This window comes from Heloderma suspectum, chromosome 10 (assembly GCF_057233095.1).
Source record: "Heloderma suspectum isolate Gila_16-S chromosome 10, 16-S_ref, whole genome shotgun sequence".
Taxonomy (NCBI): domain Eukaryota; kingdom Metazoa; phylum Chordata; class Lepidosauria; order Squamata; family Helodermatidae; genus Heloderma; species Heloderma suspectum.
In genome coordinates this window covers 21,206,492-21,227,042 of record NC_139467.1, presented here as the reverse complement: position 1 = coordinate 21,227,042, position 20,551 = coordinate 21,206,492, and the positions used below count along the sequence as shown (strand labels likewise).

General features: G+C 49.9%; 2 protein-coding genes across 4 annotated transcripts in view; both read left to right on the top strand.

Moving 5' to 3' along the window:
• The window catches only part of KMT2B (lysine methyltransferase 2B), a 77,659-nt gene extending 65,913 nt beyond the window's left edge, over nt 1–11,746 (top strand). For all 3 annotated transcript variants that reach the window (XM_084815472.1, XM_084815474.1, XM_084815475.1), the window contains 10 exons: nt 918–2,454; nt 5,295–5,390; nt 5,474–5,580; nt 6,714–6,851; nt 7,297–7,371; nt 7,606–7,783; nt 8,047–8,154; nt 9,345–9,428; nt 9,821–9,950; nt 10,992–11,746. In XM_084815472.1, coding sequence (XP_084671598.1) covers nt 918–2,454; nt 5,295–5,390; nt 5,474–5,580; nt 6,714–6,851; nt 7,297–7,371; nt 7,606–7,783; nt 8,047–8,154; nt 9,345–9,428; nt 9,821–9,950; nt 10,992–11,267 — 2,729 coding nt within the window. In that variant the 3' untranslated portion in view covers nt 11,268–11,746. The remainder of the gene's footprint in view (nt 1–917; nt 2,455–5,294; nt 5,391–5,473; nt 5,581–6,713; nt 6,852–7,296; nt 7,372–7,605; nt 7,784–8,046; nt 8,155–9,344; nt 9,429–9,820; nt 9,951–10,991) is intronic.
• Nucleotides 11,747–15,852: 4,106 nt separating this feature from the next.
• Nucleotides 15,853–19,471, top strand: PSENEN (presenilin enhancer, gamma-secretase subunit). Its single transcript, XM_084815480.1, has 3 exons — nt 15,853–16,131; nt 18,747–18,851; nt 19,089–19,471. The coding sequence occupies exons 1-3, from the start codon at nt 16,071–16,073 to the stop codon at nt 19,226–19,228; spliced, it is 306 nt and encodes a 101-aa protein (XP_084671606.1). The 5' UTR covers nt 15,853–16,070; the 3' UTR covers nt 19,229–19,471.
• The last annotated feature ends 1,080 nt before the right edge of the window (nt 19,472–20,551 follow it).

Sequence of the window (20,551 nt, the reverse complement as noted above, 5' to 3'; positions counted from 1 at the left end):
GATAGGACTACATCTTAAAAGGTGGCCTATAAATACTGCTATAAATCAATAATGAAACATACGTACATCTGCAGCAGGTTTTGTGTGAGACATTTTGGCGGACAATGTTTATTATTTTGTTTTTTTTATTTGACGGGTACCTGCCTTTCTATCAAAACTGGCGCTCAAGGTTGTAAACTGCAGTGATGGAATAGAGGAGGTGGTGCATCCATAACCTTGTATTGTGAACCACTTAGAAATTTAGGATATTAAGAGGGAAATTTGGGATATTAAGAGAGCATATCCTATATATAAGAGAGCATAGACAGAGTCAGGGGGCGGGGCATAGAATAGTTTGGATTCCTGGATCTGAGGTTGGAGACAGCGCTCCAGCCTCAGAGCCAGGAATCTGAACGCCCTGCCACCTCCCCCTTGCGGCCTGCGTGGAGAGATCATTGCCCGCTGCCTCTCCAAGGTTGCAAAGGCGACTTTGAAGAGGAGGGAAAAGGGATGGTTCTGTGGGTGGGGAGGGGAGGGGACTGGGGAGGCCGGCTTACGCTGCATCCCCAGGCCTACCCAGCCTCCTTACCTCCCGCTCTGCGGAGCCCCAGCTAGATGGGTGAAAAAGCCTGTCTAGCTGAAATGTAGAGCAGGGGGAGCGTGGAGGTAAAGATTGCCTCTGCCACTCCTCCGCTCTGCACTGGATGGCTGTAAGCCTCCGAGTTTGGAGGCTTAGGGCCATCTTGACAGGATTGTTTCCTTAGTGGTATAAAAGTAGTATGTATGAATACATAAATAAATCATTGAAGACTTCTGGTGAGAAGGGATCCCCATGTAGCTACTTCCATCTTTCTCTCTCTCTCTCTCTCTCTCTCTCCCCCCCCCCGACATATTCTAATTCTTATTATCTTTTTCTCCCCACCCCCTCCTTCCTGCAGGAAGCACATCATCCATGTCCCATCACATCTTGACTGTGGGCGACCCAGACTTCCCCCCTCCACGCCGCACTCAACGCCTCAGCCCCCTGTCGCCTAGCAGTGCCCCCCGCACCCGCCGGTCCCCCCTCCTGCCCCAAACCACGGCTAATAGGACTAGTCCCTCCAGCACCTCTCTCAGGGCAATGCCACCTCTCCCAGACAACCCCCCGGCTGGGAGCGGCTTCAGGCATCCTTCTACCTCAGCCGGGACCGAAGGGCAGCAGCCCCTAGCTACCTCACCCCCTCCTCCCTCTCCCCCGCCGGTGCCACCAGAGCTGGCGTTTGAGCTCAACGTCTCTGACCTGGAATTCGATGACAGCCTCCTGGATGAGCCCTTCCAGGAGGAGGAGCTGGGGATGCCACGGACGGGGCCCCCCTCGCCCAGCCTGGGCCTGCCCCAGTTGGACGGGCTGGGGGATGGCGAGAGCGAGGAGGAAGGGGAGGCAGGCCGCTACTTTCGCTTCCCACGCACGGTGGTGACGCGGGAGCCGCCCCTGCCACCTTACCCACTGGACCTTCCCCTGCCCCACATTAACCAGCTGGACGGCATCGACGACGGCACTGACAGCGAGGCCGACGCAGCAGGGGGTCACCCTTCCGCCAAGGGCAAGCAGGCTGAGCCAAGGGGAGAGCGAGAGCTGGCGGGCCCCGCTCCTGCTCCCGAGGACTTGCCTTCTGACATCGTGGACTTTGTGCTGAAGAACATGGACGTGCCGGAGAGCAAGGCCCCACTGCCTCCTTCCTGCCTCGGGCAGATGCCGCTTCCCCCGGCACCCCCTACCTCTGCCAGCCTCAACGGCACGGAGTCGGCGCAGCCCAGCCCTGCTCCAGAGCTGGCCCCCGCTCTAACCCTCGGTTGCGCCCAGCTGCCAGGTACCCCCGAGGTGAAGGTGCTGGGCCCTGAGGGCCAAAAGCCCAGCTCCAGGATTATCCTCGTGAACAAGCTGGGGCAGGTGTGTGTGAAAGTACAGGGTGAGGACGGCGGGTTGAACACTCAAGATGGGGAGCAGGCCTCTAGCTACAAGGCCAAACCTAGTCCGGCGCCACCACCTGCCGCCCCCGGCCTCGGCACGGTCATTTTGCGGGCACCCCTGGGCTTGGGTCCTAACCCGTTGCCCACCTGGACCATCCGGGGCCCAGTGCTCAGCATGGTGCCCATGATGAACGTTATGGGCGCCTCTCCTCAGACTGTGGGCAGTGGGCAGTTGGCGTTGGGGGCCCCAGCTCTGGTGACCCCCTCGTTGGGGCTCCAACAGACCTGCCTCCTTCAGCCCATGGCAGTGAATTCTGGGGTGCTCAGCATTCCTGGTTTGATGTCCTTGCCTGGTCCCCGGCCGGCCATCCGTGTCAAGAGAGTCTCCACCTTCGTCGGAAACATGCCTGTCAAGAAGGTGAAGCTGGACGGGGTTACTGAGGAGGAGGCGTTGCCTGTTTCGCCCACAATGACTCCTGACCACGTGGCTAATAATTGCATTTCGGGCAGTACAGTGGGCTCTGGGTAGGTACAGGTTGTGTGTGTCGTGTCTCCGCCCCACCCCCGGTTCCTCCCATGTTTATAATGCGGCGCTCATTTTTAAGCACAAAAACAAACCCCCATTGTTCTAAAATTATTCTTTTGTGGTTTAAATTCCCAACTAACTGTGATTGGAACTCTTCATTGGCTTATTGGGCAGTGCTGTTGGCAGACCAGCAGAGGGAATGTACATGTGTGTGTGGCTTGAGGAGGGCCCAGCTGCCACTCCCCATATGTGTATGATTTTTTTTAAAAAACACTGTGGAATGTAGGCAGAGCCTGTGGAAACTCTGGGGGTGGGATGGGGTATAGGGAGCCAAGACTTTTTAACGGTCAGAGCAGTTCAACAATGGAACCAATTGCATGGGCTTGGGATGGGGAAGAAGGGTAGACTCCCCCCCCCCCCCCCGGAGAATTTCAAGCAGAGTCTGGACAGCCATCTGTTAGGGGTAACCTCGCTCTAGATTTCTTGCATTGAGCCAGACTTTGGACTGGATGGCTTACAACAGAGGTGGGCAGAAGGTCAGTCTCCAGATGTTTGGAACTTGAACTCGCAGAAGCCCCTGCCAGCATTGCCAGTGGTCAGGAACACTGGGAGTGGGAGTTAAAAACAACTGGAGATCTCCCTTCTGCCCACCCTTGGCCTACAAGCCCCCCTCCATACGATTCTGTGAGTAAAACTTTGCACTGCGCTAAGAAGATCCTCTTGCTGCTCCTGACCGTGCTGATCTTCTGGAGGCAGGATCTTGCTGGTCAAAGTGTAATGCCTCATGGGGCATCCTCTTGGGTAAATGTTATCTGAAGGATTGGGGCACCAGGATAGCTATGGGTTGGCCAGATCTTGGAGCCAGAGGTTGTGCAATGAGTGTGTGGTTGGCAGCAGCTCATGGGGCTTGTGATCAGCAGTTCAGGCTCAGTAGGAGCCACTTTAAGACGGCTGCCCTCCATAACACTCAGGAGACCATGTCATGTTTTCTGTGGAGCATTCTCGAAAAAGCTCCTCCTCGTTTCTGGTCCACTGGCATATCCCGCCACTGCCAATATGCCATTGGACTGCAGCAAACCAATGAAGTCTATGCTTCCAGATTTCCAGTCCACTCCTCTGCTGGATAAATCCTGGCATGTCTTGTGATCTGGCTACTGTCACAATCACATGCTCCTGGCAAGTTTTTAGTTGCCACAACTGGTGCTCCTGTTGAAGCCCTAGTGTCTCTGTAGAATGGTGAGATGGAGCAGGCAGTTGACACAAATCATTCCCAGACATCCTCTCCTGCAATGTAGAGCCCGTTTTGCTCCATGGTATACCAGGGAGCTGGGAGCAAAGGAACAAGCTAGAAGACAGCTAGAATGCAAGTGGTGTCAGGCTTATGGCAGACACGGTTGAGCACAAATAAGAGTTCATTATTGAGCCTAAAGAAGAAGCAAAACTTCTCCGCCACCACTACACCCTGGGAAAGTTATCCAACAGAGCTTTTCTGGAGTGGTTTGAGGCTTGTTACAACAGGAAGAGGTCCAGCTTCCCTTGGAGTTGCTTGTTGTGACAAGTTTGCTAGACATTTCAGGGATAGCATTGCTCTTGCTTGCTCAGACCTTGATGCCTCATTTGTAACAGTGTCAAGGATGTTAGTAGAGCATTATTTGGTCCAATTTGAAGGACTTGAGTTCCAGTTGTTGCAGCCTGAGGATGTAGGCAAGGCACTCGGAACAGTCTGGCCAATCTCTTGTGTGCTTGTTCCTTGTCATGGCAAATTACATCTAGCAAAAGGGGATTGACTGCCTGGGTCCTGGAAGTAATTAACGCCTCATTAAGAGAGCTGGCAATCCCTGTAGGCTTCAAAGAAGGCAGTGGCATCCCTGTTCCTTAAAAAGGCTTCCTTGGACCCAGATAACTATTGTCTAGTTGCTAATACCCCTTCTTAGGCAAGAAGCTGATGCTTGAGCTGGTGGTTGCCAATCTAGATATATTTCAGTCTGGGTTCAGGCCTGCTTATGGCACAGAAATTGCTTTGGTTGCTTTGATGGTTGACCTTTGCCAGGAGAAAGGTAGGGGAGTGTAAACCTTGGGGCTCTCCTTGACTTCTCCGTGGTTTTTACCACCATCCATGCTACACTTCTGGACTAGCTCTGTGCATTAGGAGTGGGAGATACAGTGCTATGGTGGTTCATCTCCTACTTCCAGAGGATTGTCTTGGGAGGCTTCTTCTTGACCCCTTGGCATTTGCACCATGGGGTCCCCCACTGGTTAAAGTAATTAAGGATTTGGAGTGAAATGCCATCGGTATGCCAATGATGCTTGGCTCTCTTTCTCCTTGTCATCTGAGTCTGGTGAAGCTGTGGATGGGCTGGAATCATTGATGGGCTGGATGAGGACCAATAAACCGAAGCTCAATCCTGATAAGATGGGGTGCTGTAGGGGTGATGACATTCAACCCGTTCTGGATGGGGTTGCATGCCCATGAAGGATCAGATTTGCAGCTTAGGTGTTCTCCTGAATCCAGCTTTGTCACTAGTGCAGCCTTCCCCAACGTCGTGCGATTGGCCGTGCCAGCTGGGAATGATGGGAATTGCAATCCAACACATCTGGAGGGCAGCAGATAAGGGAAGACTGCTCTGAATCAACTACTGTCTTTAACCTTAGTCTCTTGCAACCACGATAGGCCAAGAATGACTACTCTGGGCTGTGTATGGTGAGCTTCTGTACTGGCTCCCTCCTTGCAAAAGCAGCTTTGTTCTCATATCCTCTGGTGTCACCCACAGCTGTGTCCCGTAGCCAGAGTGGCTCTGTGTTTCTGCATGTGCCTTAACATGGCCGTTTTGTCCCGCAGCATTGGGAGGGTGCGGATGAAGACTCCCACAACGAAGGGTGTCCTAGACCTGGATGCACTCAAAGAGGAGGCAGGTGCTGTCGGCGAGAATGAGCTGTGAGTGTCAGCTTGGGGCTGGCCTGGGAGCCCAGGTCTTGCCTGTCGCAGGCTCTCAACCCTCCCCTTCTGTGCCTCTGCAGGTCTCCGATGGAGCACTCCCCCTCCTTGATAGCATTGCACTCCCATCCTGGAACCCCAGAGCAGAACCAGGAGCCGGTACTTGAACCGGTCTGGCACAGATATGCAGGTAACTAGAATCTCTGCCTGTCCCACCTCCGTGTTGGAGATAGGGTGGTCAGTGTTAAGCTGGGAGGGTATGGGCCGGCTCCTGGGTCATATGTGCCATGATAAAATGTCCATACCTGCCCTATCTGGGGTAAGGATGAAATGTCCATATTTGCCCTCTCCAGGGTGAAAGGGTGTGCGTGTAGAATTGAGAACCAGTGCAGTGTAGTGGCTACAGTGTTGGGCTAGGACCAGTGAGAGCTGCGTTCAAATCCCCACTGAAACACGAAGCTTACTGGATGACTTTGGGTTGATCGTTCTCTCTCAGCCTAATCTATTTCACAGGGTTGTTGTGTGGATAAAATTGGTGAGGAGGGGGGAAGAACTATGTATCTTGCCCTGAGCTCTTTGACTGAAGAGTGACAATGTCACTGTAATAAATTAAAAGTAATTGGTCCTGAGGTCTTTCATAGGACTTCCTCTGCACCTTTAAAACTGCCAAAATGGTTGTTCTATCTGTCCGGTCCAATCATGTGACTGAAATCCTTTTGATTATTTATTAAGACTAGGCAGCTTGGAGTTCCTTGGAGAAAGGGCAGGATACAGATATAATAAATAAACAAAGCACATTTCCCTTTAAAAAGGGGGGGTACCTTTTTTTTTTTAAAAAAAGGGTGTCCTTTCCAATTTCTTCTAGAGATGTGTGTGCCTAATTCTGCATACAGACTACCTTAACATTTGGCGGGGCATACATCTACATATGTGGGTGTGGGTGTATTGTACACATACCAGAGTCCAGAAACTTAAGTGAGGCCTGGCCCTGAGAAGGTATCTTTCCCCTAGCTTAAGGGCTCTGGTTTGAGATATTTGATTTTTGCAACTCCCTGTTGTAGGCAGGACATGGGTTTTGTACAAGCATTACTCTCTTAAAAGGTCATCGAGCGTTCCCCTTTACATTTCTCTTCCTGCCTCAACATGGTTGTCTCCCATGGGCTTCCTGTATCTATGGCTCGATCCCATTTCTCCAAAGTGAACCCCCTCTCCATATCACTGGTAGTTCAGCTGCTTTTTCCTGAAATCAGGCCCCTTCGCACAGCCAGTAACCAAACAGCAGAAATTGCAAGGCTTTGGGCCCCCTGCTCTTTTTGCCCCCAGGGGATCTCACCAGCTCAGACGAGGACAACCTGAACCAGGAGGACAAAGAGAATGAAATGCCCCGCAAAACACAGCCCCACCTGTGCTTTGAGATCACCAGCGAGGACGGCTTCAACGTGCAGGCTGACAGCATCGATGGTGAGGAGGAGACGAGCGTCGGTGGCATTCCTTCAGTCCGGTCACCTCCCAATTGTCTGCTGTGGTGCTTCTGGTGGAAGGAGTGACACACACTCCATCAATACCGGGGGACTGTTCTTTTCTCTCTCTTGGGTACCAGCTGTAATCATGCTATGCTAGCCTTCCCCAGCCTGGTGCCTTCCAGAATTTTGGGATTACAAGTCCCAGCACTCCTGGCCATTGGCTATGCTGGCTGGGTCTGATGGGAGTGGAAGTCCAAAACATCTGGAGGGCACCAGATTGGGGAAGGCTGAGCTATGCCTTTCTCAGGGACCCCTGAAAGGGTCTCTGGAGAGCAGCAGCAGCACTGTGGATCTCCCTTTGCCCCAGTGATGATGATTTTTGTGTTTGGAGTTGGATATCTGACTCTTTCGGAGTCAATCACCTGTTCCCTCTCCACATCCAGGTGCCTGGAAAGCAGTGATTGAGAAGGTTCAGGAGGCCCGCACCAACGCCCGGCTGAAGCACCTGTCCTTCGCAGGTAATGAAAGCACTGTTGGTGGCAGAGGGGCTGGGGACACTTGATGATCCCCAGGCCAGCCTCTACTGGCTTCTCAGTTGCAGACGAAAACAGCTAGTAGAGCGGAGAGAAGAAAACTGCTCCAGTGGATCTCTGGATTCTGTTTCCAGGCTTTGGGGTGGGACTGGAGTCTCTTGTATGAAAGCAGGACAGCTTGGCTGGGTGCTGAATCTTCAGCACCTACTTTTCTGGCAGGAATGAATGGAGTGCGCATGCTGGGGATGCATCACGATGCCGTCATCTTCCTGGTGGAACAGCTGTATGGCGCCAAGGCCTGCCACAAGTACAAGTTCCGATACCACCAGCACGAAGGCGAGGAGGAGGAGCTGCCCCTCAACCCTCACGGCTGCGCCCGAGCCGAAGTCTACGTCAGGTGGGAGAATGGCTTTGCTTTTTTGTTTTCAATCTTGGGCTGGGCGGCAGGTGGTGAAGGCCACACCGTCTCTTGGTTAAAGTGTGGGAAAGTTCTAGTCCTAAGACGCATCCTGGCTTGGGGTAACATTGCAGTGGAAAGGGATCCTTCAGCAAGGTGATGGGAAAGCAGGAGCCTATGTAGGTTACAGAGAGTGTTTGAAAGAGGGATGGGCAGGGATCCAGTTGTGTTCTAAAGTGGATGGCCTTCTCCTTCTTCACCAGGAAGTGCACCTTCGACATGTTCAACTTCCTGGCATCCCAACATCGGGTCCTTCCTGAGGGAGGCCCCTATGATGAAGAGGAGGATGAAGTGCAGCTCAAATCCACCAGGTAGGAAGGGCACTCGTGGCTTTCATGGTTCTGGAGTTGGAGTCTCCACATTGTCCATCTTGACTCTTTGTCCCTTTGTATACATAGCCTGGGAAAATCCAGGATTTGGAGGCTTCATGGTAACTTGAAGTTGATGGGATATGAGCCATGCAGGGTTTAAAAAGTGGCACCCTCTCCTCTTCAGGCAATGGATCTTCGGATGGGGTGCAGCATTTCAGGCCTGGGGGCCAAATCCGGCTCTCCAGAGTTCCTCAGCTGGCCACTTCCCTTTTCCCCGGACCACCAATCATTTGGTGGTTTCCCAGCATTTGTGCAGTTTTTCCCCAATTCTAAAAGGTTGAAATGTCTCTTCTAAGGCTTAGTTACTGGCGGGAAGAGCGTCATTCTGCAATATGTTGGTATTTTGGCCCAGCCCCCTTTGCCTTTGGCCCCGCCTACGAATGGAATGCAACTCTGGAGAGTTTCTCCAAAATAGAAGTTGGCCTTCAGGCTGAAAGAGGTTCTGCACCCTGGGTCTTAGGTTTGCATGATTCTCAATAACCATGCACCCTCTTGTATCACATCAGTACAATAGCCTTGCTGGAGTTTGGACTAAGGGCAAAGGGGATTGGAAAGGGATTCATTTTCTCCAAAGGACTCAAAAAGGGAGTCCATATTTCCTTGCCAAGATCTCATTTCTGTTTAATTAAAAAGCAATGCTTCCCTTGTAGCCAGTTTTCTTATCAGTCCCTCTAACCAGGTCTTTATTAAAGGGCAATAAGCTGCTTTCCACAGCATAGCATAATGTCTTTGGCTGTCAGGGGATCCCAGTGAAACCAGGCCTTGTGTGCATCAGAGAGCCACTCATACAGGCAACAAATAGTCCAAAATCACATTGGCCAAAGGCAGTTCACAGACCATTCATGCTACCAACGAGATATACTGGAATTCTTCACTCAGAAGGAATTATTACTCTATGATCCCATGTTGTGTGATGTACTGCTCTGCTACTCTGTTCTTTCTCTGTGTTACTACTTTTAAAACTGTCAAGCTCCATCCTAAAAATGATGTGTTTTTTGTCCCTGCAATTCTTGCTGGGAATATATCCCAGAACTTCTCTTGAGTTTGTTTTGACTGTCAAATAGCCAATCCTGAACCTGGCCCTGTGCCACCAGTTTCTCGGTCTAACCTGGCCCATTTTTCTCCTTTAGGCGAGCCACCAGCCTGGAGCTACCCATGGCCATGAGGTTTCGGCACCTAAAGAAAACCTCCAAGGAGGCTGTGGGCGTCTATAGGTAACGGGGTCCAGAGTCATAGGAACATAGGAAGCCCCCTTATACTGAGTCAGACCCTTGGCCCATCTAGCCCAATATTGTCAACACTGACTGGCAGCAGCTCTGCAGGGTTTCAGGCCGGATTCTTTCCTAGGCGTACCTGGAGATGCCAGGGATTGAACCTGGGACCTTCTGCATGCAGAGCAGGTTCTCTACCACTGAGCCACAGTCCCTCCTTTGTGTGGGTCCTTGAACCACCACCCAAGGCTTCCTAAAGAGGCAACTTCCTGCTCCATACTTGGCTCCAGGATAGATCTCAGAAACCAGGAGCACCCCCTGGCTCATCTATGGCTGGCCTGCCATGTCTTGTCCTGTCATTAACCCTGATGTGCGTGAATTTCTTTCCATCCCAGATCGGCCATCCACGGCCGGGGTCTGTTCTGCAAGCGTAATATCGATGCAGGCGAGATGGTGATTGAATACTCAGGCATCGTCATCCGTTCAGTGCTTACAGACAAGCGTGAAAAGTACTATGACAGCAAGGTACTGACAATCAAGGAAGGAGGGGCCTGGTCATGTTTTGGGAAGTGACATGGGAGCTTGCTGGAGGAGGAGCTGAGGTCCCCAGATCATTTTACTCTTTGCTCTTACTTATTGATTGTATTGGGTTTATTTATTTTATTTATTACATCTTATAGCTGCCCAATAACCAAAGTTCTCTGAGCAGCATACAAATTAAAAACATAAAATACGAAATGAAACAATTATATTAACATAAGTCATATAAAAACTGCAGCAGAACATGATAAACAAATATAAAAGCCAGCAACATGGGTAAAACAGTCCAGAGACGATGACGTATTATTTATTTCATTTCTGTATCGTCCAATAGCCAAGGCTCTATGGGCAGTTCACAGCAATTCACAAAAAAATACAACCTACAGCATTATAAAACCATTATATAAAACGACATTATAAGAAAACTAAAAAAAAAACCATACAGAATTTTTAAAAAGAGGGGAGCAATCCTCTGGTCGCTAGTCAGCAGCTAATTGGCCGTAGGATATGTAGTTTTCCAGGAACCGACCTTGGAGGCCGCACTCCGAGGTCAGTTCCTGAAGATCTGACCTTCCCCTCACTTCCGCGCTGCCTCGGAAGGCAGTGTGGAACAGCCCCATCCTCCTTGCTTGCAAGAGGAGTGCAGAGTGGCCAAAACGGGGTGTTCCGGAAATGTGTCCTATGTGTCGTCCGGCAGCCTCCTTCCCCACTCCGACCTCCTGTAGCTAGACAGCTGAAATCAGCTGTCTAGCCGCAAATGCATGATCCCCTCCGTGATTCTCCTGCCCTGCATTGGATAGGCAGTTGCCTTTACAGGTAGGATTGTGCCCTTAAATAGCTAAAAACCATTTCAGTAAACAGACCTGCCTGGGGGTAGAAGGTAGTCTTAACCTGGCACCGAAAAGGTTGCCTTTGTGTTGGCACCAGTGGGGAGCTCCTTCCATACATCCATAGAGACGTAAAAGTGCTCAAAACCATTTCCTAGAATGTCTGGGACATTTCAAACTCTTCTTTCTATCCTTGCAGGGCATTGGCTGCTACATGTTCCGCATTGATGATTTTGATGTGGTGGACGCCACAATGCACGGAAATGCTGCCCGCTTCATCAACCACTCCTGTGAGCCCAACTGCTACTCACGTGTCATCCACGTCGAGGGCCAGAAACACATTGTTATCTTTGCCCTGCGGCGAATCTTCCGCGGCGAGGAGCTCACCTATGACTACAAGTTCCCCATTGAGGATGCCGGCAGCAAGCTACCGTGCAACTGTGGGGCCAAGCGCTGCCGCCGTTTCCTCAACTAAAGACGTGCCCCTAACCTGGATTTCTCAGATCCATACCCTATCCCAGCCCCTCCCTGGTATCATGCCAAGTGGCACAGATGGAGCTTAACCTCACCATACCTTTCTAAGTGGGTTGCTGCAGGACTGACTCAGTTCCTTGAGGTGCGGCGCTGACTCATCTCCAAGGAACATCAGTGATGCCCATTTTGCGTGGGAAGAGGGAGAAGCTCTTGGCAGTGGCCCTGTCATTTTTGAATCTGTGGCTTGAAATTATGACAAGCAGAGATATGGGGCAAGTGTGGGAAGGGTGACTCCCCTGAACCCCTAATTTGTGCCCATCTGCTTTGCAGTCCTGATTTTTCCTCTCCCCCTCTGTAGGGTGAGAACAGCGTTTTCTTTAATTTTGTACTTTTCAATTTTGTGTTCTCCCATGACCCTCCCGCTTAGATTCTCTGTTTAAAGGAAAAAAAAAAAAAACATCAAACCCAGGAGGATGTAAATATTTGTACAAATTTCTAAACCTGTTTATTTTCTATGCACTTTTTTATTTAAGATTCTCAGTCAACTCAGACGGTAAAGGGTTGGATTCTTGTTGGTATAATTTTAAATAAAACGCAATTTTGACACGAGACTGTCACACGGCTTCCATGCAGTAACTTCAGACTGAAGGAAAAATTATCTTCCATGAGATTGTGTACATGCACAGGTGTTAGCTATTCTTCTGGCCTTGTTATATACTGCCCGTGCCTTTTGGGAGTGGTTTTTTTTATTATTGGTTGCAGTTCCTCCCTTAACTTTCTGGCCCTTTCCGGCTGCAGATAGAAAGTTTAAAAGAAACTGCTTGCTCAGTTTGTTCTCAAACCAGGAAATTGTGAATCCCACTATTTATTAAGGTGGGTACAGACCTCTTCCTTGAAAACAACTGCATGTAATACCTTTCTGGTCTTGAAGTTGTCAAACGTACTAGCCTAAATATTATACCCCGTGTTTTATGTTCACATTAGGAGCATAAAAGGATGCCTTATCGCCAGATAGACTGCCCAGTATTGTGTCCTGTGACTTGCACTGGCTTTTCAAGGTCTCTAGCAGAGATCTTTCCCATCACTTGCTACCTTCCTCTTACTTGGAGATGTCAGGGATTGAGCCCTAGTTCTTCAGCGGGCAAAGCATATGCTTCATCCCTGAGCTATGATCCCTCCATATTCATGCACATACATGGTTTGCTCATCACGATAACCCACAGTTCTTTTAATTTATAAGTCATCGTGAACGAGGCTTTCCATCTGTGATTTGTTTAGTTTGACACACGAACCAGGAACTCTTGACTTGTCACTCCCCTGACAAGCCAGAGTCATAACCCAGCAACAAACCAGAAGATCAGTGGTTTGTTTAGTCACTCCCGCTTGCAGCTCATTCACAATAACCCACTTAAAAAAATAATCATGGGATAGTGTGATGTGTGAACTGGGCCCATAGGGTATTCTGTCAAAGCAGGATAAAGAACAATACTAGTCACAGAACATTTTGCCCTTCAAGCATATGTCAAAAATTCCAACCGAATACTGAATTGGTGTAACTGGAAGGCCTGATGACCCTTACAATAAAAAGAACCCTATGTTCTAACTGATGTGATGCTCAGATGACACCCAAGGAGCTTTGGTGTCCATTTTAGATGAGTTTTGCTAAAATACAAGCAGTGTTATGGAATGGATGGCTAGTCACAGCAAACACCTAATGACTGGGAAGGCTGTCACTGCTCATGGGAGGGAAATATGTCAGCACCTGAAGAGCTTCCGAATGAGGAACACATTTGTAAGACTAAAAAAATAAATAAATTATTGATTATTGGAATGTTAACAGTCCTTTATTAGAATGTCATAGAATCATAGAGTTGGAAGGTGCCTTAGAGATCATCTAGTCCAACCCCATGCTCAATGCAGCCCTTGTAATGCAGGGTGAAGCTACAACCCTGACAGGTAGCCATCTGCTTAAATACCTCTACTGAAGGAAAAGTCACCACCTCCCAAGGCAGGGTATATGCTACCATTGTAGTGTATTAAAGGTTGCTTTTTTAAATGAGATATTTTATTGATTTTAAACTTGCAAGAACATACAAACTGTAACCAATCCAACGATTTTGTCACAAATAAGGAACTATTCCTTGAAATAAAAAAAAAAAACACGTGGTGGGCCGAAGAGGAATGTACTCTACATATGCTCAATAGACCTACTCCCATTCTGCTCCAGTTGAAAATAGGATGCCAGGCTAAAATTAAACAACGCTTCGTGTAGGACGAGGCTGAAATTAATAAAAGACCATAGGATCTGGTCCATGTACAGGTTTTCTCTGTTTTCACCATTCGGTGATGGCTTTGCTGGTGTCATCGATGCTGCAAAGAAAATCCAGGTTTCCCAATTTCGTCTCTCTGAAGCCATTGAGAGACATGGTGGGAAGTAACTGGTTCAGACTAGCGTTTTATTTTTCAAAATCTCTTAATTTCATCCTCTACAAACGGACACAGAACGCAAGAGCGGCTTGTGCCGACTACAGATGCCTCTACTCGGCGGGACGAGTTGGGGCGCTTAAGATTTTAACATTAAAATTGCTACAACTACAACTCCCGGCATGCTTTTCTCTCGCCTTGCTCTTCACAACGAGAAATATAGATCCCAGCATGCACTGTGGTAGGGCGCTGGCTTCGGGGTGTAGAGTTTTAAATGTTAGACTCTCACACAGTCTCAGGATTCTGGGTTGACTGAGAGCGTTTCCATCAGCCACGGCTGCCCCTAGTAAACAATGGGGAAATTCAGGATTTTTCTTTTTGTGTGTCTTTGCAACTGAGCAGCCCGTGTGTCCCCCCTGCAACAAAAGTAGCAGCAAAGGCAGGAGTTCTTTCTAACTCAGGTCTCACTGTCTTGTATATTGTCAAACGTCCCTCTCCCCCCCCCCGATTTTTTAAATACTATTAAACGGGAATGCTGAGCATTGTAGGGATTTTTCTGTCTAAACAAGAGGATTGCGCTCTTAGAAGTGCAAGGCATCTGAGGGCAAGTCAATAGAGTTCGAGGCTTCTGCATGCAATTGAGTGTAGGACTGGGGCTAGGAGGGGCTCGGGGGGGGCAACTGAAGTAGTCTGCTGCAATCTGAGGGAGAAGGGGCGTTTCGCATGGGGATTTTCGGGCTGGAAAGCCAAATAACCTGCAATTTTAACGATGGACTACACCGCAGGGCTGTCGCGTAAGCCGCTCCCTCACAGTTCCGCCCCACCTCCGGCCTGCAAAATGGGGATAATGTACGAAGATCATGGCATCTGGCCCCATCACTTCCTGGCATACAGAAGGGGAAGAAATGGAAGCAGTGACAGATTTTACTTTCTTGGGCTCCAAGATCACCGCAGACGGTGACTGCAGCCATGAAATTAAAAGACGCTTGCTCCTTGGGAGGAAAGCTATGGCAAACCTAGACAGCATAGTAAGAAGCAGAGACATCACCTTGCCGACAAAGGTCCGTCTAATCAAAGCTATGGTTTTCCCAGTAGTAATGTATGGCTGTGAGAGCTGGACTATAAGGAAGGCTGAGCGCCGAAGAATTGATGCTTTCGAACTGTGGTGCTGGAGAAGACTCTTACGAGTCCCCTGGACTGCAAGGAGGTCAAATCAGTCCATCCTAAAGGCAATCAACCCTGACTGCTCATTGGAAGGACAGATCCTGAAGCTGAAGCTCAAATATTTTGGCCGCCTAATGCGAAGGGAAAACTCCCTGGAAAAGACCCTGATGCTGGGAAAGACTGAAGGCAAAAGGAGAAGGGGACGGCGGAGGATGAGATGGCTAGATAGCATCTCCGACGCAATGAATATGGACTTGAGCACGCTCCGGGAGAGAGCGCAGGACAGGGAGGCCTGGCGTGCTGCGGTCCATGGGGTCACGAAGCGTCGGACACGACTGAACGACTGAACAACAACAACTGCATAGGTACTGGCAAGCTTTAGATTTTTCAAAGTTAATTTAAAAAATAATTTCTGACACGAAATCAGAACTGAGAGCAGGAAGTCCTTCCTGCCTTTGCAGCTACAGCCTTTTTGCGGTGGGCTCCTGCCCCATCGCAGTTAATTCTAAAATCCTGGCTCCCCCCCCCCACACACACACACACCGTTGCTTTCTATGGGCAGCGCTTCCTTCTGCGGGGTCTGGGGAAGGGACAAAATAGCGCCGAGAGGTTCCGTCTTGAGGTTTCTGTATTCCTGTCCGTCTGCAATATTCGCATTTCAGCTGTCTCGAGCAAGAGGTGACGATCCCCCCCCCCCCGGGATGCGTATGTAAATCCGCCGGCGTAAGGTGAACGCTGCGCGCCTCTGATGCAGCGGGCATGATCCGCGAAAGCTTTTGATGCCAAAAGAAACGGGCTCGTCTGCAAGGCGCCACCAGGCCGTTCGCTGTCTTTGCTGCAGCAGCAGCAGCGTTCGCTCGGGCAATTTTGTGTCTCCAGGCTTCGGGCAGCGCCGCGTTTCCCAGCAACCCGCGGGCGAGGTGCGGACTACATTTCCCACAGTTCCGTGGGTTGCGGGGGAGGGGCTCCGGTTGCGGAAGTAGCGCCTCAGGAGCGGTGGGGGGGGGTGAGTGTTTTGTGGGTGAGGGAAACCTTCAGCGGGTCCCCTCCGCTCGGCGGCTGAGGGCCGCCTGCCTTCTGCGAGGGGACGGCCCGACTCCGGAGCGTGGCCACCTTCCGCGTTCACACGTTCTCTTGCCTGGCCTAGCGCGCCGGTCGGCGGGAGGCTCCTCTCGTCCTCCTGCCCCCGGCCTGGGGCACGGCAGCAGCGAGCACCATGAACCTAGAGCGGGTTTCCAACGAGGAGAAGCTCAACCTCTGCAGGAAGTACTACCTGGGTGAGCGGTCGGTGGCGTTTTTCAAGGCGAGGCAGCCGCGTGTAGTGGTTAGAGCGTTGGACTTGTGCTGGGGGAACCTGCGTTCGCATCCCCGCGCGGCCACGGGGCTCGCTGCGTGACCCTGGGCAGCCATGCGCTCTTTCAGTCTGCTCTAACTGGTGGGGAGGGGGGGGAGGAGGGGGCTTCAAACTCGGGGGAGAGGAGGGGGCTCTACACTCAGAGGGTAGGGGCGGAGGAGGGGGCTTTAAAATCCCCCAACCCAGGATTCTCACCCCCTCGTCTCAGTAGGCAGGGAGGGGCAATTTAAACCTCCCCGCCCCTGTACACCAAGAGGAGTGTGAGGGGAATATGTGGGTGTTTATGTGTCGGCCCCAACCCATCCTTCAGCCCTGCATGTTTCCCTGGGCTGGGGTGGGGTCCCAAGAGGTGGCCGACCCCAGAATTGCATTGTAAAAACTGCCAAAATGGTGAGTGTATTTGTCCAGCGGTGTTGTGGTGTAGTGGTTAGAGGGCTGGACTGGGACTGGCCAACCCTCTTAACTAACCACCAGGCCTGTTGCATTGTGCGGAGCACCCATGGGCACCATTTTTGCATGGCACCCACAGGTGCCAGGCTTGCTGTGGGTTGTCGTGTCGTGCAAACCCAGGTGGCCACGGTTGTTAGAGGGTTAGATAACCAGAGCCAGTGTGGTGTAGTGGTTAGGGTGTTGGACTAAGACTCAGGAGATCCGGTTTCTAGTCCCTACTCAGCCATGAAGCTCACTGGGTGACTTTGGGCCAGTCACTGACTCTCAGTGTAACCTACCTCACAGGTTTGTTGTGAGGAGAAAATGGAGAGGAGGAGGATAATGTAAGTCACCTTGGGTTTCCTGGAAGAGGAAAAAAAAGTGGGATATAAACGTTATAATAATTAAACAATCAACAGAACTACAGGGACAGCCAACTTGTGGCACTGCAGATGTTTTGGCCCACAAGTCCCATCAGCCATAGCCAGCATAGCCAATGGGGAGGGATCATGAAAGTTGTAGGCCAAAACATCTAGAGGGCCACAAGTTGCCCATCCCTGATTTACAACCATCATGTGAAGAGGGGTGTGGTTAGGGTTGATGGCACTAGATTGGGAGAAAGATGTGAAAACCTAGCATTGGAAACTATAGTAGTAAGAGCATGACTTGGAGGGTCCCTTGATGGGGCATCCCCAGCTGAGTGCACATCAGGAGGAGGGGGGACAAACTTGGTGGAGGAGCTGCAAGAAACTTCGATGGTAGAGGCTGAGAGGGGGAAAGCCATTTTGGGAGAATTGGAGGTAAACAGGACAGGAGCCTGTGTTGAGCTTCTTGGACAGATAATTAGATTTAGGGTGCAATCCTATGCATGTTTAGACAGAAAAAAGTCCTATAACTCCCAGCATTCCCCAGCCAGCCATGCTAGCTGGGGAATGCTGGGAGTTGTAGGACTTCTGTGTGTCTAAACTTGCATAGGATTGTGCCCTTAGTATTTATATCTTAGGAAGTGTGGCTGTTCTGGCCTAGAGATGTGAAGGCTTGGGGGAAAGGGCTGGGGGGAGGGGGGACTGGAAAAAACTTTTTTAAATATCTGTTCCCCCCCCCCCATTTTTTCTAGGGTTTTTTTTGTTTGTTTCAGGCTATCACATTTCTACTCAGGCTAGATAATCTTAATGTCTCAATGCATGCTATATTTTAGAAAGTACCCTCTGTATAATACTGGTAATAAAAAGTCCGTATCTGTGGCTGGGAGTTTCCTATTTTCTTTCTTTTTCATTGTTAAAGAGAGATCTTATTTGTAATTATTAGTCCATCATTTCTTGAAGGAGAAATCAACCCCATGAGGTAAGTTAGGCTGAGAAAACGTAACTGGCCCAGGATCACCTAATGATCTCATGACTATGTGGGGATTCGAACCTGAGTCTCCATGATCCCAATCTGACACACTAATCTAGGCGTGGGAAACCTGTAGCCCTCCACATGTTTGGTGGACTACAGCTCCCATCATCCCTCACCTTTGGCCTTACTGGGTAAGGTTGATGGGATTGGAATCCAGCAACATCTGGAGGGCCACAGGTTCCTTGCTGTGCTCTAACTGCTACACACACATCCTGGTGTCTGAGAGAGTTGCTAATGTTTATTTTGTTGTAAGCTGCTTTCAGGATCCAATTTGCACTGAAAGGTACGTTAGATTAAAAAAAAAAAGACTATGCACTATTTGCATAGTAGGACAGAGTGATGTACGTTTCGGTTAGACAGGCGGGATGAAAATGTAATCGATGTGGTTTTACAGCACTACTTTTCCCAAATGCATAGAACTTGTGAATTTCTACAGCAGTGAGGACGTGTGTGTGTGTGTGAGAGGGAGAGGGAGAGAGAGAATGAATATTTGGGGGCTGGAAACCTAGAGTTGGAAATGTACTTCTGCCTACTCTCTTATACGGTAAACACTTTTTCATAGGAAAACTAATCAGGACAAGTGGATCCTTGGGTGCTGCAGACTTTTGCTGTTGTTGCAGACCCTCTTAAAATACCAAAAAAGGCAGGACATTCTTACCTGAAGGAAATGTTGATGGGGCAATGAGTAATCTCTTTCTCCCATCTCTCCAGGTGGCTTTGCTCTGCTCCCTTTCCTCTGGCTGGTGAATGTTTTTTGGTTTTTCCGAGAGGCCTTTCTTGCACCAGCATACACCGAGCAACTTCAGATCAAGCGCTGTGAGTTTTTGATTGTGGGGTGTGTACGTCCGGGGGGCAGGGGGATGAGACAAGGGAGACCTAGCAAGTGGAAGGCTGTTTGCTAGTGGGAGGCCACAGGTCTCTGGCTTGGGCAGTGCCACATCGGGAAGGGAACTGTACACATTTCCTAAGGGGAAAGAGGGCATTGCGTTGCTGGGAAGGAAACAAGTTCTTGCAAGTTTCCTGGTCCATTGTTTCGACCTCTTCTCATCCCAGATGTCCAGCGTTCGGCCGTGGGTCTTCTCTTCTGGGTGATTGTGCTCACCACGTGGATCTGCATCTTCCAGGCACGCCGGGCACAATGGGGCGAGCTTGGTGACTACCTCTCCTTCACCATCCCCCTGGGCATCCCCTGACGGATCTCTCTCATCTCTTCATTGCACTGGCATGGAGCTTTAAGTTTCTCCCCAGTGGACTCCCTGAGCAGCCTCCTGGCTGTTTTCCCGATCTCCCCACTTATGGAACCAGGGAGGGACTGTGCCGTGGTGAACTGTTGTGAGGGCTGCTGCCTTCCTGTGCTCCCCAGAATCCTCCATTCGTTGTGCCCTGACTACAGCCCCTCCTGAAGGTGATCAATAAATCTGGGCTTATCTACTTCTGATGTGCCTACTGTGTGATGGTATCGGGAGAAAGTGGGGTGGGGGAGAAAATTCCTTTGCTCAAGTCAAACATCTGGCTCATGTGACCCTTCAGCCACTTGCTTGCTTGCTCTGAATGTGCTTCTCAGGCGGCAGTACCTTTTCCCCCCAGGGTTTGCACCCAGCAACGTGGATCAGTGGTGGCTCCAAGGGACCGACCTGGGACCAAAATGTCAGGCAAGATGGGAGGAAAGACAAAACTAGTTGAGACCTGTATGCTTAGCTTTCTCAGACTACTTGGCCAATAATGCTTGAAAACAAGACAAGCGGAGTTTACATCGGGGGTAGGGAACCTCAAGCCTGTGGGCCAAATTTGGCCCTCCTGGGGACTCACTCTGGCCTTCTCAGTTCTTCAGGTAGCCCCCTTCCCTTTTTCCCCCGACCACTGATTGCCTGCCAATTGTTTGGAGGTTTCCAGGGTTTTGTCCCATTCTAAAAGGTTGAAATATCTCTCCTAAGACTTAGTTATTGGCCATAAGAGCTTTAAGGAAAAAATATGCTGGTATTTTTAGGGGTTCTGGCCCTGCCCACCACTGGAATGTAGTTCCTGAGAGCTTCTCCAGAATTAAATGTTGGCCCTTCAGCTGAAAGAGGTTCCCCACCCCTGAATTAGAGAGACATTCTGATTTAAGTAAGATCATTGTAAAACAAGTTTTAAAACGTGTGAAAAAAAGATAAGACATTCAGAATTTGAAGGGGAAAAGTAAATAAAGGGAAGAGGAGAAAAAGAATTACTTAACCATGTGGATTTGCAGGACTCTTGGCTTCATGGCTGCAACAGACTAAAATGGTTAGTCCTCAGTGATTCTACCCAGAAAAACTTCAGTTTTGTGCTGTGGCATCCTGTGCAATACTAACACTTTTCCACTAGAAGGCAGCCGCGTGTGCATGCGGTTTTAAGTAAAACCAATGGGTGCAATTTTAAAAGAAAATTATGTCTGTGCTGATCTCCCTAATTATGTAACCTGTACTGTGTGCCCAGCTCCTGCCCCACCTCAATCAAATCTCTCTTGCATATTCTTATATCATGTCCCTTGGCAA

Excerpts from the sequence above, each read along its gene's own strand:
- PSENEN (XM_084815480.1), top strand. The coding sequence starts at position 16,071 with ATGAACCTAGAGCGGGTTTCCAACGAGGAGAAGCTCAACCTCTGCAGG. Across the intron at positions 16,132-18,746 it reads CTGCAGGAAGTACTACCTGG|GTGGCTTTGCTCTGCTCCCT; the intron begins GTGAGCGGTCGG and ends CCATCTCTCCAG. Across the intron at positions 18,852-19,088 it reads GCAACTTCAGATCAAGCGCT|ATGTCCAGCGTTCGGCCGTG; the intron begins GTGAGTTTTTGA and ends TTCTCATCCCAG.